The sequence below is a fragment of the Eupeodes corollae genome, chromosome 1, assembly GCF_945859685.1.
Source record: "Eupeodes corollae chromosome 1, idEupCoro1.1, whole genome shotgun sequence".
In the NCBI taxonomy this organism is placed as follows: Eukaryota; Metazoa; Arthropoda; class Insecta; order Diptera; family Syrphidae; genus Eupeodes; species Eupeodes corollae.
This window is the reverse complement of record NC_079147.1, coordinates 49,487,778-49,499,974: the sequence shown is the minus strand read 5'-3', so window position 1 is coordinate 49,499,974 and position 12,197 is coordinate 49,487,778. Positions and strand designations below refer to the sequence as shown.

Sequence of the window (12,197 nt, the reverse complement as noted above, 5' to 3'; positions counted from 1 at the left end):
ATTTCAAAATTAATCACATACCTCTTAAATGACAAGAATTGATAGTGTCTTATTATAATGTTTTTTTTTTCTATGAAAGAAATATAAAAAGGACAGCAGGACGAAATAAAATCCTTTTCAAAATACGGTAACCTAAACTAAGAAATATTTATCTACATTCAAACATGCATACATACATACATAGAAAATTTAAAACCATTCAATTGATTGAATCAATATAAATGATGCTGAACTGCTTCTTCATAATTGTTGGCTTAAGTAAAAGTAAAACCTACACTTCCAATACATTTCATATTTAATTGCTTTAATGATGACTTATTCATTTGTTTATGGTTTTCTTTTTGGTACCATCAACAGCTGGTGTTGTCTATGAAGTGCTGCATATGATCTTTATTGATATAAGCCGATAGGCATTCATCTGAAGATGGCTTCGAAGAAAATAATACTCACTCTATATGGATATTTAATTTGCATTTCTTCGACATAGAGAAGTGATTTAGGACCTAACACTAAAGTGGAAAATAGAAATCCCTCTAAGTGAAAACATCACTCGACGAGCATAATATATTAAAATTATTGTTAGATCAGACAAAATAGACATATAAACATATTTATCACACCTAAGATTATGCAAATTATTCCTAGGTTCGATGAAAATGAATCATTATTAACAAGAGTCCGCAGCATAGTTATTAAGGCTTTTTGTCGAAAATGCCCGTTTTTAGGCTATAGGATTTGAACGTGAACAGTAAATGATACAAAACTGTTTTTTTAGTTAGACTTTGTACAATAAAAGATGTACTACAAAATAACTCACGTAGCTTTTTTTCTACGAGTGAGCGTTAAGAAACTAGAGCGGGTTTAAAAATGCGAAATATCGACTTTGTATTTAAATGCATTTCAGGTTAGTCTATTTGGTATGCAGTTTCAAAAAAATTAATCATTTGTTCATACTTTTCTAAAAAGCAATGAAACACGGTTACCGTGAACAGTGCCCGTTACATTGACAAGATTAATAACTTTTTAAAACCAGAGTTCCGTAGCAGAAGGCGATATATCAACCCGTCAAATGTATATAGTTTCAAAAAGATGGATCACCTCCTCACATTGCGATTACCACAGTGAACGTCATACGAGAAATGTTTTCCGGTCGCCCCATTTCATGTTTTGGATATATACATTCGCCTCCTTTATACCTGACTTGACAGTGTGCGATTTTTGTGTTTGGGGTTATCTGAAGTGACGAACTAAAGCAATGCAATAAAAACGGAATTCAAATTAAAGGACGAAAACTAGCTTCAAGGCGTTCACTCAAATTTGTTGGACCGACATTCTACGAATAATATGGACGTCATATGCTCAATGTTCTTCTAAAAACTTAAAATGGCACCATCCTGTATATTTTCACTCATGACATAAAGGAACTAAATGACAAGTTTTGCATACGTATAAATTTTGAAATCAAGATTTTATTCTAACGTCGAAAAAAGTGTCTGTTTTTGTTTTTGACATTTTCTGTGTTCGCCGCTACCATCCAAACCATTTTGTCAATTGAGATCAATTAATTTTTCTTAAAACAATAGCCCATACAAATTTTTGGGGCAAAAACCGAACATTTGAATTTTCTCAAAAACGAACCTATACATTTCCTTTTAAATTTTCTTTAAATAATTGTTCTTAATTTGGTTTCTTTCAATTCAAAAAAATATTTTTGTATTACTCGCCAGAAAGGTTTGCTCAATAGAACCATTCATTTTTTTCTCAAGAACGATTTCAATAATTTTTTTCTGCACTTTACTATATTAATAATATCTGATGATCCAAAATGACATTACTTTTATTTTTGATACAAACAAAAATATTAAACATTTTATTTTTCGAAGTTAAATATCTCGGTAATGCGTCATCATTTTTTACAAAATTGAAATGTAAAGCGTATATTTAGAAACTCTGATTTACTGCAAGGTAGCACTTCGGGTTTCCAGACCCAAGGCAAAACGTGGAGGTGCTGGGAGAAGGTACAACGTCGAAGGGCTACAATCGCAAGAGATCGCCAAATCCTTTTCCGACTGACTTGCAAGTACCCCTCTCGAAATTCTGTGCCGCTAACACAATGTATCGAAAAGCAGTGGCAACATTGCCAATATGCAATCAGAGAAGCCGCCTCTGACGTGCTGGGTTTCGAACAACCACCAACAAGGAACCCCTGTTTTGATGAGGAATGTCTGAAGGCGAATGCAGCCAAGCAACAGGCACGCAAAGCTGAGCTACATTGAAGATCAAAAGCTACTCATGAGCTCTATGAGCAGAAGAGTCGAGAGGAACACCCGCTTCTCAGAAGAAAAAAGAGAGAGCATGAGAAGCGTGCGGTCAAAGATGTTGAGAGGTTTAAATGCAGGAATGGAGTTCGAAAGTTTTATGAGGAGGTGAAACTAAATTTACAGGTACATAAACCTAGAACCGAAGGCTGCAAAGACGAAAGTGGAAACATCATAGTGGAACCACAGGCAATGCTGAAGATATGGAAGGACCAGTTCTGCAGACTGTATAACGACGACGACGAACCGAATTCCGCTGTCAGGCAGAATGATCCATTGAACATAGACGACGAAAGCCAACAATCCCGTCCTCCCGACTAAGACGAAGTGAAGAAAGAGCTCTTTAAAACAGCCGAACATAAGTTGGTTAGCATGAATTTGGTCGGAAAAAATCATACCCGATAATTAGAACCTCAGTATTGTTTTCCCGATCGTGAAAAAAGGAGAACCTCTTAACTGCACCAACTATAGAGGAATCAGTCTTCTTAACATCGCTTACAAAATCCTCTCTGCCGTAATATCTGAACGTCTAAATCTTATTGTCAACAACCTGATAGGTCCTTATCATTGTGGTTTTAGACAAGACAGTCGATAAAATATACACATTACGGAAGACCCTGGAAAAAACCCAAGAACACCAAATCGACACCCACCATCTTTTTATCAATTTCAAGGAAGCTTATGACAGCATCTAGAGGGAATAGCTGTCTAGTTTTGGCATCCCCGCCAAACTCGTGCATTTGTGCAGGATGACCATGGAGAATTAGCGCTGCTCCAAAAAAGCTGGAAACAACTAAGCAGAACCTTTCACTGTAAAAAAAGGTTTTAGGCAAGGTGATGCGCTGTCATGTGATTTTTTTAACATCGTGCTTGAAAGAAGAGTGCAGAGCTCAAACGTCAACACTAGAGGCGCTTTCTATCAAAAGTCTCTCCAATTACTGGCATATGCTGATGACATTGAGATAGTCGGAAGCACTCAGCGTAATGTCATTGAGCTTTTGTGAGTATTGAGGCGGAAAAAATGGGTTAAACGGTTAATGAGGGCAAAACAAAGTACATGCTGTCGTCAAGAGCGTGATGTCATTGAGCTTTTGTGAGTATTAAGGCGGCAAAAATGGGGTAAACGGTTAATGAGGGCAAAACAAAGTACATGCTGTGGTCAAAAAACGTCCCATATGCATCAAAGGGAAGTGGTGGAAAAGATGGAATGACGAGTTGTGCGGGTTGTACAGCGACATAGACTAATCCAGAAGGGTAAAAGTCCAACGACTAAGATAGCTGGGGACCGAGCAAGATGGTGAAGTTTGTTGGGTGAGGCCCTAGTTCCATCAGGACTATAACGCCACCTTAAGTAAGTAAGTAAGAATAACATCATACTTCAAATATTTTTAAACTCAAATAAAAAATGTTATAAACAAAGAATTTATTTTAAAAAACGGCTGTTATGATTTTCAAATAAATTGTTTTTAAAAATTCAAGTTTTTTTTGAGAAATCAAATGACATTTATTGAAACAAACTTTTCTTACAGGTACAGTTTAAAATACGGAAAATACTTCTGACCAGCATCTTTGGATATATAAGCAAGTTAATTCATGCGACTTAGTCATGCATTTTATTCATAAAATCTTTTAGTAATAAATACTCAATTAATGTCAATTAAATGAAGAAAATATACAAATATTTTCTTTGCAATCTACTTTGACCTCTAATGGTGATCATTTTCAGTTGGTAATATTAAGAATATAATTTGTAAGCTATACTGGGCGAATACGTACTTTTTTACTAATACAATACGCAAAGAATAAAAAATGCTAAAAATTGATTTTTAAAATTTGTCAAATACTTTAATATGTTTATGAGTAAAAATGTTTGTTCTCAAACGAAATAATTTGACTCGTATTGTTTTGACTCTAAAATTTAGTTATTTAAAAAATTTGATGAAGACTCATTTGCTTTGAAAGAGTTTAACGAAAGTAAAACAACTGCCCAGTGCCCATCCAAAATTTCAATGAGCAGATCAATTAAGAATTTGCGTATTTCGACAAAAAATATTAACAACTTCTCATGCTCATTTTTTATTTTTAGTTACTTTTTCCACTTGTAAAAGATGTCCAATTTGTACAACGATGTTCTCAGTGTCTATACCACTTTGTATCGATCTTGAATACAGATCAAATGTAATTGTGTTGATTTTACTTACCGTAAGCCCAAAGATATGCAATTAATTTTAAATCATACCAAATTTCCCTTTAAGCAGTTTCTAAATTCATACTTTTAAGTTCAAATAGAGTCTTGTTTTCCTTAAATTAATGGCTTTAATCAATTGGGAACATTTTTTAACTCTTAACCCTATAAGACTCTTGAAGGAATTTCGATTAAATTTTAGAATTACACAATTTGTCTTTACTTACCTCACTTTCATATCCATTACTTCAGCCAATGTTGGATTGATTGTATCCTCCTCCAAATGACTGTCAACAATCACACTTGAATATTTACTACTTCCATCTCTTAACACTTTTAGCAGATCTTCAAAACGATCATGTGGCGATGGTTTTTTCGTTGTTGATGCAGTATTTTTTTCGTTTGAATTTCCTTGACTTTTGGCGACTATCGTTGTAGAGGCTTCCTTGGAACCAGAAGAATTGCTAAAAGATAAAAATCATAACATAAAAATACAGTTTAATAATATTTATGAGTTTGTTCTTTAAAAACTATGAATTTTTAAACCTCAATCTAATAGAAAAACACACACTTTTTTATGACTTTCACTATAAAAAACATTTTAAGGAAAATAAACAAGATTAAAACTATAGCCAAGTTTACTTGGAATAAAATCTTTCATATCTCTTCTGGCTGCCTTCACCTACCAACCTACCCTAAGCTTTATGGATCTCATATAGAAGGAAATGTTAACTATATGATGATGTTCTTTCCATCACCATCAGTATAATCAATGTTTTTTGTTTAATGTCGGAAATAACTATTATTGCTTCCGTAGTTGAGTTCAGTACAACAACAATAACAGCAACCTCCGTCTTTTTCTTTTCCTCATAAATACAAACATTTAAAATAAAAAAATAAAAATGGATTCACTGAAGTGAAATGAAACCCCACATCTTTGTATAATATTGGTATAGGTTCTCAGGAAGGTGGCTTATAAAAATATTTTCTTATGGCCATTTCCGACATTAAAGGTATTGCGTTGTGAGGTTTGTTTCATGTTGGCCAACGCCGCCACCGCTTACTTCCGCCGCCGCCGTCATTACTCTTCACTGGTATTTTCAAAGGTCTATCGTACCAAGAAGAAAAAAGAAAGAAATAAAGAAGAAAAAATAACGTAGACAAAATTTTCTGTAGCCTTTATAATGTTGTTTTTGTTATTTTTTTATTTTTGAGTTGTATGTTCGAGCGTTGGTCTTAAAACTACAACTGAAAAGACTTTTACAGCTGCAACAGTTTATGGCTTGATGCTTTCGTTTTTCCTGCTGATTCCAAAAAGTATGCAAGATTATATGGTTTTTCACTATAATTCATTCAGGTTTTCTTTGGTTGTTTGTCTGCAAAATAAAGTGGACGTTCGAAAACCCCATGCAGCTCTATTAATATTTCCTAGAATTATGTGCCTTTTAATACCTTTCTTGGTATTAAATGCAGAAATAGATTTAAATGCACCTTAGGAAAATAGATCTTCCATCAAAAATGGGAATTATTAAAAAAAAAACAGTAATTTTATCATGAAATATGGGCTTTAAACTTCAAAGGTTTAGTCTTATGAATGACAAAATCAAATTTGTAGAATTCGAAACAGTATTTTTGAGTTTTTGATAAGATATTTGATTTGTTTGTTTCCTTTTGTCACACTATTAGCGAAAACTGGTACCACAGAAACTTATATTTACAATAATTTCGATGTTACAAAAATTGTCATCTTGGTGATGTATTGTTCAATAGACAATTTTGTGTGCCAAATAGAGAAGACTGCATCTTCTCAATTATGGAACGATAGGTTTTTCGTTTGGAATAATTCATTTTATTCTAGTTTAAAGTAACAAAGAAATATTTGTGTTCAATAAGATATATTCTTTAAGGTTTTCAGCTTAACAAATCTTTTCTTACTTGTCCAATATCCATAATTTCGGATGTTTTGTTCAATGTACAATATGTATTCATTTACTTATTTATATTTCGTTCAATATTCAATATAAGAGATCCTAAGCCAGAGTCGTAATTTTCATCGAAAAAAAAGAGGCTGGGATTTCACCACACTTATATGTAACTTAACGTCCCGTCTTTCGATTTGTCTTGCTTAATAGTTTGTAGGTTTTTTTGATTTGTTAAAAAAAAAGTTGTCAATTCAATTGTTTAAAATAAAAATTACCTACAATATTTTGCATATAATGAAATAGTTTGATTTCAAAATCTTTTTATTTTAACGAGATTTTTAGTCGAAAATTAATTTTTGCCAATTTTAGTAGCATTTCTTAAATTTTTTTTATACTTATACATACAAAGGAAGGTATAAGCAGGGATAAGCTAAATAAAGTCCAACGTTCAGCTTGCCTATGTACAAGCGGATAGCTTCGCATGACCCCGTTGGCGGCACTGGACCCCTTGCTCTACCTTACATCTCTTGACATATTTAGCAAACAAATAACTGCAAGCTCTGCTATTCGCCTCAAAGCTTCGTCGCAGTGGACTAACAACAACATTGGCCACTTTGTAATTCTAAGGTACTTAGAATCAATTTCAAAGCACACAAACTACACCATCCCCCAACTGCAATTCGACAGAAACTACCAGACTTCTATACCTCAAAGATCTTTTTGGGAGGAAAGGACATTCTTGGAGGATGAGTCAATCCACTTTTACACAGATGGCTCAAAAACCAAAGAAGGGGTTGGTGGTGGTGTGTACTCTGAACGACTGAAATTAAGTCTCTCATTCCGGTTTCCCAATTATTGTAGCGTGTTCCAGGCGGAACATTTGGCGATTAAGGAAGTCTTGTCTTGGCTCAAAGAAAACGTGATATCAACATCAGATATCCGTATTTTCTCCGACAGCCAGGCCGCTATCAAATATCTTGACTCTGTCTCTACAAGGTCTATAACAGTCCATAACGGTCGATCATCTCTAATGGAGATGGCGCAACAGTTTAATATTCACCATTGTTTGGTGCCGGGCCATACAGACATTCCAGGTAACTGTAAGGCAGATGAGCTCGCCATGAACGGTACAGTACAGCCCATCCTACTATGTTTGTCAAGTACTGGCATACCAATCGCTAAACAAAAAACATGTGGCCAACACTGGATTTAAAACGTTCAAGGTGCTTGCTCTCTCTAAGCAGATCACATATAAGCTCGATAATAGGTGTCATAACCGGACACTGTCTAATAGGAAAGCACGCCACGAGACTAGGCGTATTCTCAAATGACTTTTGCAGAAGCTGTATGGACGAGGAAGAGGAAGAGGAAGAAACGGTTCTTCATTTTCTCTGTACATGCCCTGCTCTGGCTCAAAAACGCAAGAATTACCTTTAACGATCTAAACGATCTAAATCATATCGGTATATTCAGCTTCTCACGTTTCGTAAGGGACTCAAGCTGGTTCCATTGAGCTTAGGAGGAAGCCTCAAGATTCATGTGGTATCACAATGGGCCATTAAACTGGCCCAAGTGTGTCCGTTTCCATCTTGGACAGCCACTATAACCTAACCTATACATACAAACAAATACAAATTGGATGCATAAAAGATTGTTTGAAGTCATTATCTTCTATCACTCTCGAGATATTAAAAACCGAACATCAATTTTTACCAAATTTAAATTTAAGTACTATTTATTGTAGATTTTAATTTTGTGTGAAAAGTGGACTGTTGGATTTTTATAAAAAATTTGCTGAATGTCGAAAACAATATATTTTTAAAATTTCTGGTAGCTTTATTTAAAATAATAAAAATAAAACTCTAAAAATTTGTTAGATTGTTGTAAAACTACTGGACAATATTCACACTTACAATGATTATACACAGTGTGAGCAATTACAATCGGAAGAGATACCGATGCAAATTGGTTTTGAATGTCTTCACATTTTAATGAGTGGAAAATATTGAGCCTTGTAAAGCATTCTACATTCGTGAAGTGCGGCAAAACAAGAATCCCTGTTATTAACAGTATGTCTCTTATGACAGAAGACAGCACTGTGTTATCGAAGTATTTAATTATACATTCCATTTTTTTAACATTGGACAACGCTGGAAAGATTAAAATTTAATGAAAAAAACTATAGGAGTCTAAAAAGAAATATGAAAAGCTGATTAAAACTAGAAAGATGGTTTTACTAATTTTATATAATTGTATCATCTTACTATCTTCCATAATTTTAATAACGCTCACAAATATCATAATATTTTAAGTTTCAAATTTTGACTTTTGCTTTAAGGACGTCATCTTTTCGATACAATTATGCAACACTTTTTCAGACACACACGCTCTTATTTAGTCAATAGTACGTCAAACGCGGTCTTTTGAATGATCACTCATTGCTAGTTTATTAGCATAAGTTCTTTGTGTCCATTTCTTGATATGAATCCATACTAACTTATAGTTTCGTTATTTAGTTAAAACTTTTTCTTCACAAAATGACATGAGGTGTACACAAATCACTTCATCTAAAACGGGTTTTTATACTCGTTTAGATAGAAAAAAAAGCTTCGTCTTTTTAAAAAAAAAAACCGTAGAACTTAGAAGAATTGAGATCTAAATGTCTACGACTTTCTATGTGGATCAAAATGTTCAACAGTGTTGTTGAAGCTATGGCAATGGAGCTTGATTATTTCTTGGCACTTAAAAAAATGTCTGGACATCTATTCTCAAAAATTCTGGAATTTCTTTCAATTTTGAAAAAAAAAAATTGAAACAAACGTTACAATCAAAAAAGGAGCTGGCCAACTGCCGATTTGTCTTGCTTAAAAGGGTTGTAGGATTTCGTTTTTTGCTAAAAAAGTTGTTAGTTGAATTATTCAAAAAATAATTAAAATACCAACAATATTTTGCATACAAAATATAAATGTCAAAATTTTCTATTCGACAAATCGGACTTCCTATGGGAAATAAAAAAACTGACAAAAAATATTTTCACCTTGAATATTTTACGAACAGAAGATGATTTATTCTCCAACTTAATTTTAATTTTATGCAACGAAGAATAACGTTTTTGAAATCTAGTGAAATTTTGAGAAAAATCAAATTTACAGTTTTTTTTTAAATAAGAATTAAAAATAAGGTACTGAAAATTGGTAAAACATGATTTTCGACTTAAATATCTATTCAAAACTTTGAGATAATACCTTCAAACTTTTTAACTTTATCAAATATTGAAAGTGCAATACATGTTGATTTTAATACATATTTTTTTCGAAACGGAGGAAAAATAATTTGGGAGCTACAAAGTCTGAAGAAAATTGTTAACTATTTTAGAAAAATCTGACTTTCAATTGAAAATTTACTGATTTAAACAAAATTTGTATTCTGAATTTTTAAAAATCGACATCACAATGTTTTTAAAAATGGGCATTAAATAAAAGATAGTAACAAGGTGGCGAAATCTGTTATAATGTAACTTTTGTTGCTTAAAAAAAAAGTTCGTTCTGATCTAGACTCTAGTGACTTGCAACTCTTAACCATTCATGTGTGCGAGTAATGTTTTTAGAGACGGAGTTGGCCTACATTTTTAAGAAGAAACCAAAGGGCTGATTTAAGAGAGCACTTTTCATGACAAAAATTACTCTTGGGGGATTTGTTAATTCCTCTCAAAAGGCAGTACCTGTTGAAAAACTTTAGATGGCGCACGCTGGGTTTGAACCCAAGACCTCTGGCATAACAGTCCTACACACTAACCCTCACTACACGGTTTTTACTATTTTTGTTGCTTATTTGAATTAAAATACAAACATTTTGAAATTCAGTGCTTTTTTATGTTGGGAAAATTCGAATCAAGCTCTTATTTCATAAGTCTGTTTCTTCTGAAAACTTACAATATTGGTAATCTATTACTATATTAAAACTGATCTTGAATCAAATTCATATCTACCCTTGTGTATGTTTCCGAAATGTTTAGTAAAAAAAGAATAAAAGGAACGATAAAGTGCAGGAATTAAGTCTTTGTTTTTCAAAATATTTGTGTTTCTTTAACATTGTTACTTCTCTTAATCACTGCTTGTTTTTGTTTTCATACGTGATGCTTTTTAAAAGGTGACACAAAATAAATATTGAATTATATCTTTGATATATCACATTAATTGTTCAGTAACACATAAAATCAACATGTTTTGTAAATCTAAGAAATTAAAAATAATACGTTTATCGTGAAGTTAAAAGATACAAGCAGTTGTTTTTGTTTGTTATCTTCAACAATAATAAAAATTAAAGAAATGTTTGATGCACACTGAAAGGTAATTCTCTTGAAATTCTAGGTTGATCAATGACCATAATATGTACATATATATTTAAAAATATAAGAACTTAAGTATAAACCATTGTATCCATTTAAACGATCTTGTAGGTGGCGATAATGGCATAGGGTCATGTTATTCAATAAACCTTCATGATCACAGTATATGACTCATGTATTCACTTTGTCTTAGTCTTGTTGATGATGATCATCACGTTTACTTAAACAACAAAGTTAATCCATACTTACCTTATGAATGACGTTCACTCGGGCGTATACGCACTTTTTTAGTATTAAACTAAATGGGGTCTTAGTCACAAGAGAGGTAATCAAACACAAATAACAGCAAGTGATTCGAAGTTGTGTAGTTTAACTTCCCACTTATATTAAGTTCCCTGATAATTTTGATATTATTTGGTGATATTACTAGTTCTACGTTTCTACTTAAAGTAAGTTTCTTGTTATATTGTTCTTAAGCTTTTTGAAATGATTTTCGCTCGTACTGCCGCATATATTTAATACATTAAAATTATCAGCATTGCTAAGAAAAAAGTTACATCATTTCAGAAGAAGCGAGTGAAAACGAGAGCTGCTTCAAAGTTAGCCAAGGCTTTTCATTAGTAAATTCAAGGCAAAAGCTAGGGTAAATGCTAGTAGAACGACTATTGCCAGGGTGATATAGAAGGTAGATTAAATACGACATTAAAAAATGAAGAAAAAACACCATAGCAAGAAATTTTTTTCCTGGGGAGTAATCGCCTATTATGGGACCGTGGAGCTAGATTTTCAAAGCTCTAAATTGACGGTAATCACTTTCAAATCAATTTTGGAACGAGATTTTTCGCAGTTTTCTGAATTATTTGGTGGACAACGATGGACCAGAACATCCTGGAAAACATGTGGGGATGGCTTTCAAGAAAAATGTACAGAGAAGAACGACAGTACCAAAAAACCGAAGAACTTATTGAAGCCATCAACAATATGTATTTCGGCACAAAAAATTTGTAGAGATATTGATATTCGAAAAAACTCAAAAAAAGTATTTTTCGTCGAATATTTTATGAATAGACATTATTTATTTATATTTTTTTTTATTATTAGAGATTAAGACAATCAGGTGCCAATTGAAAACTTTATTATCTGCAGAATAATTTATACTATTTACATGTACATGAAAGTTTGTTCCTAACAAAAATTTAACCTAATAAAACAATTACAAAAAATTCGACATTAAGTAATTTGACAATGAAGAAAGATATTCACATCGAACTCATTTAATCGTATAAGTATATCTTTTTTTTTTATTTGTTAAGTTTCCTTCAAAAAATCTATTTTAAGTCCTACCAAAATTAATGAGCAGAGGCGTGGAACAGCATATAGAGCTCGTATCTAAAATGATTAGATCGAAGAAAACGTCCAAATTA

The 12,197-nt window shown here is 32.7% G+C and overlaps 1 protein-coding gene across 2 annotated transcripts in view; it reads right to left on the bottom strand.

Annotated features, from left to right (window-relative positions):
- The window catches only part of LOC129941525 (extracellular serine/threonine protein CG31145), a 137,277-nt gene that overhangs the window by 97,668 nt on the left and 27,412 nt on the right, over positions 1-12,197 (bottom strand). For both annotated transcript variants that reach the window (XR_008780877.1, XM_056050196.1), the window contains exon 3: positions 4,731-4,967. Coding sequence is in view for 1 of the 2 variants with exons in the window: in XM_056050196.1 (XP_055906171.1) it covers positions 4,731-4,967 (237 nt within the window). In the remaining variant the exon portion in view is untranslated. The remainder of the gene's footprint in view (positions 1-4,730; positions 4,968-12,197) is intronic.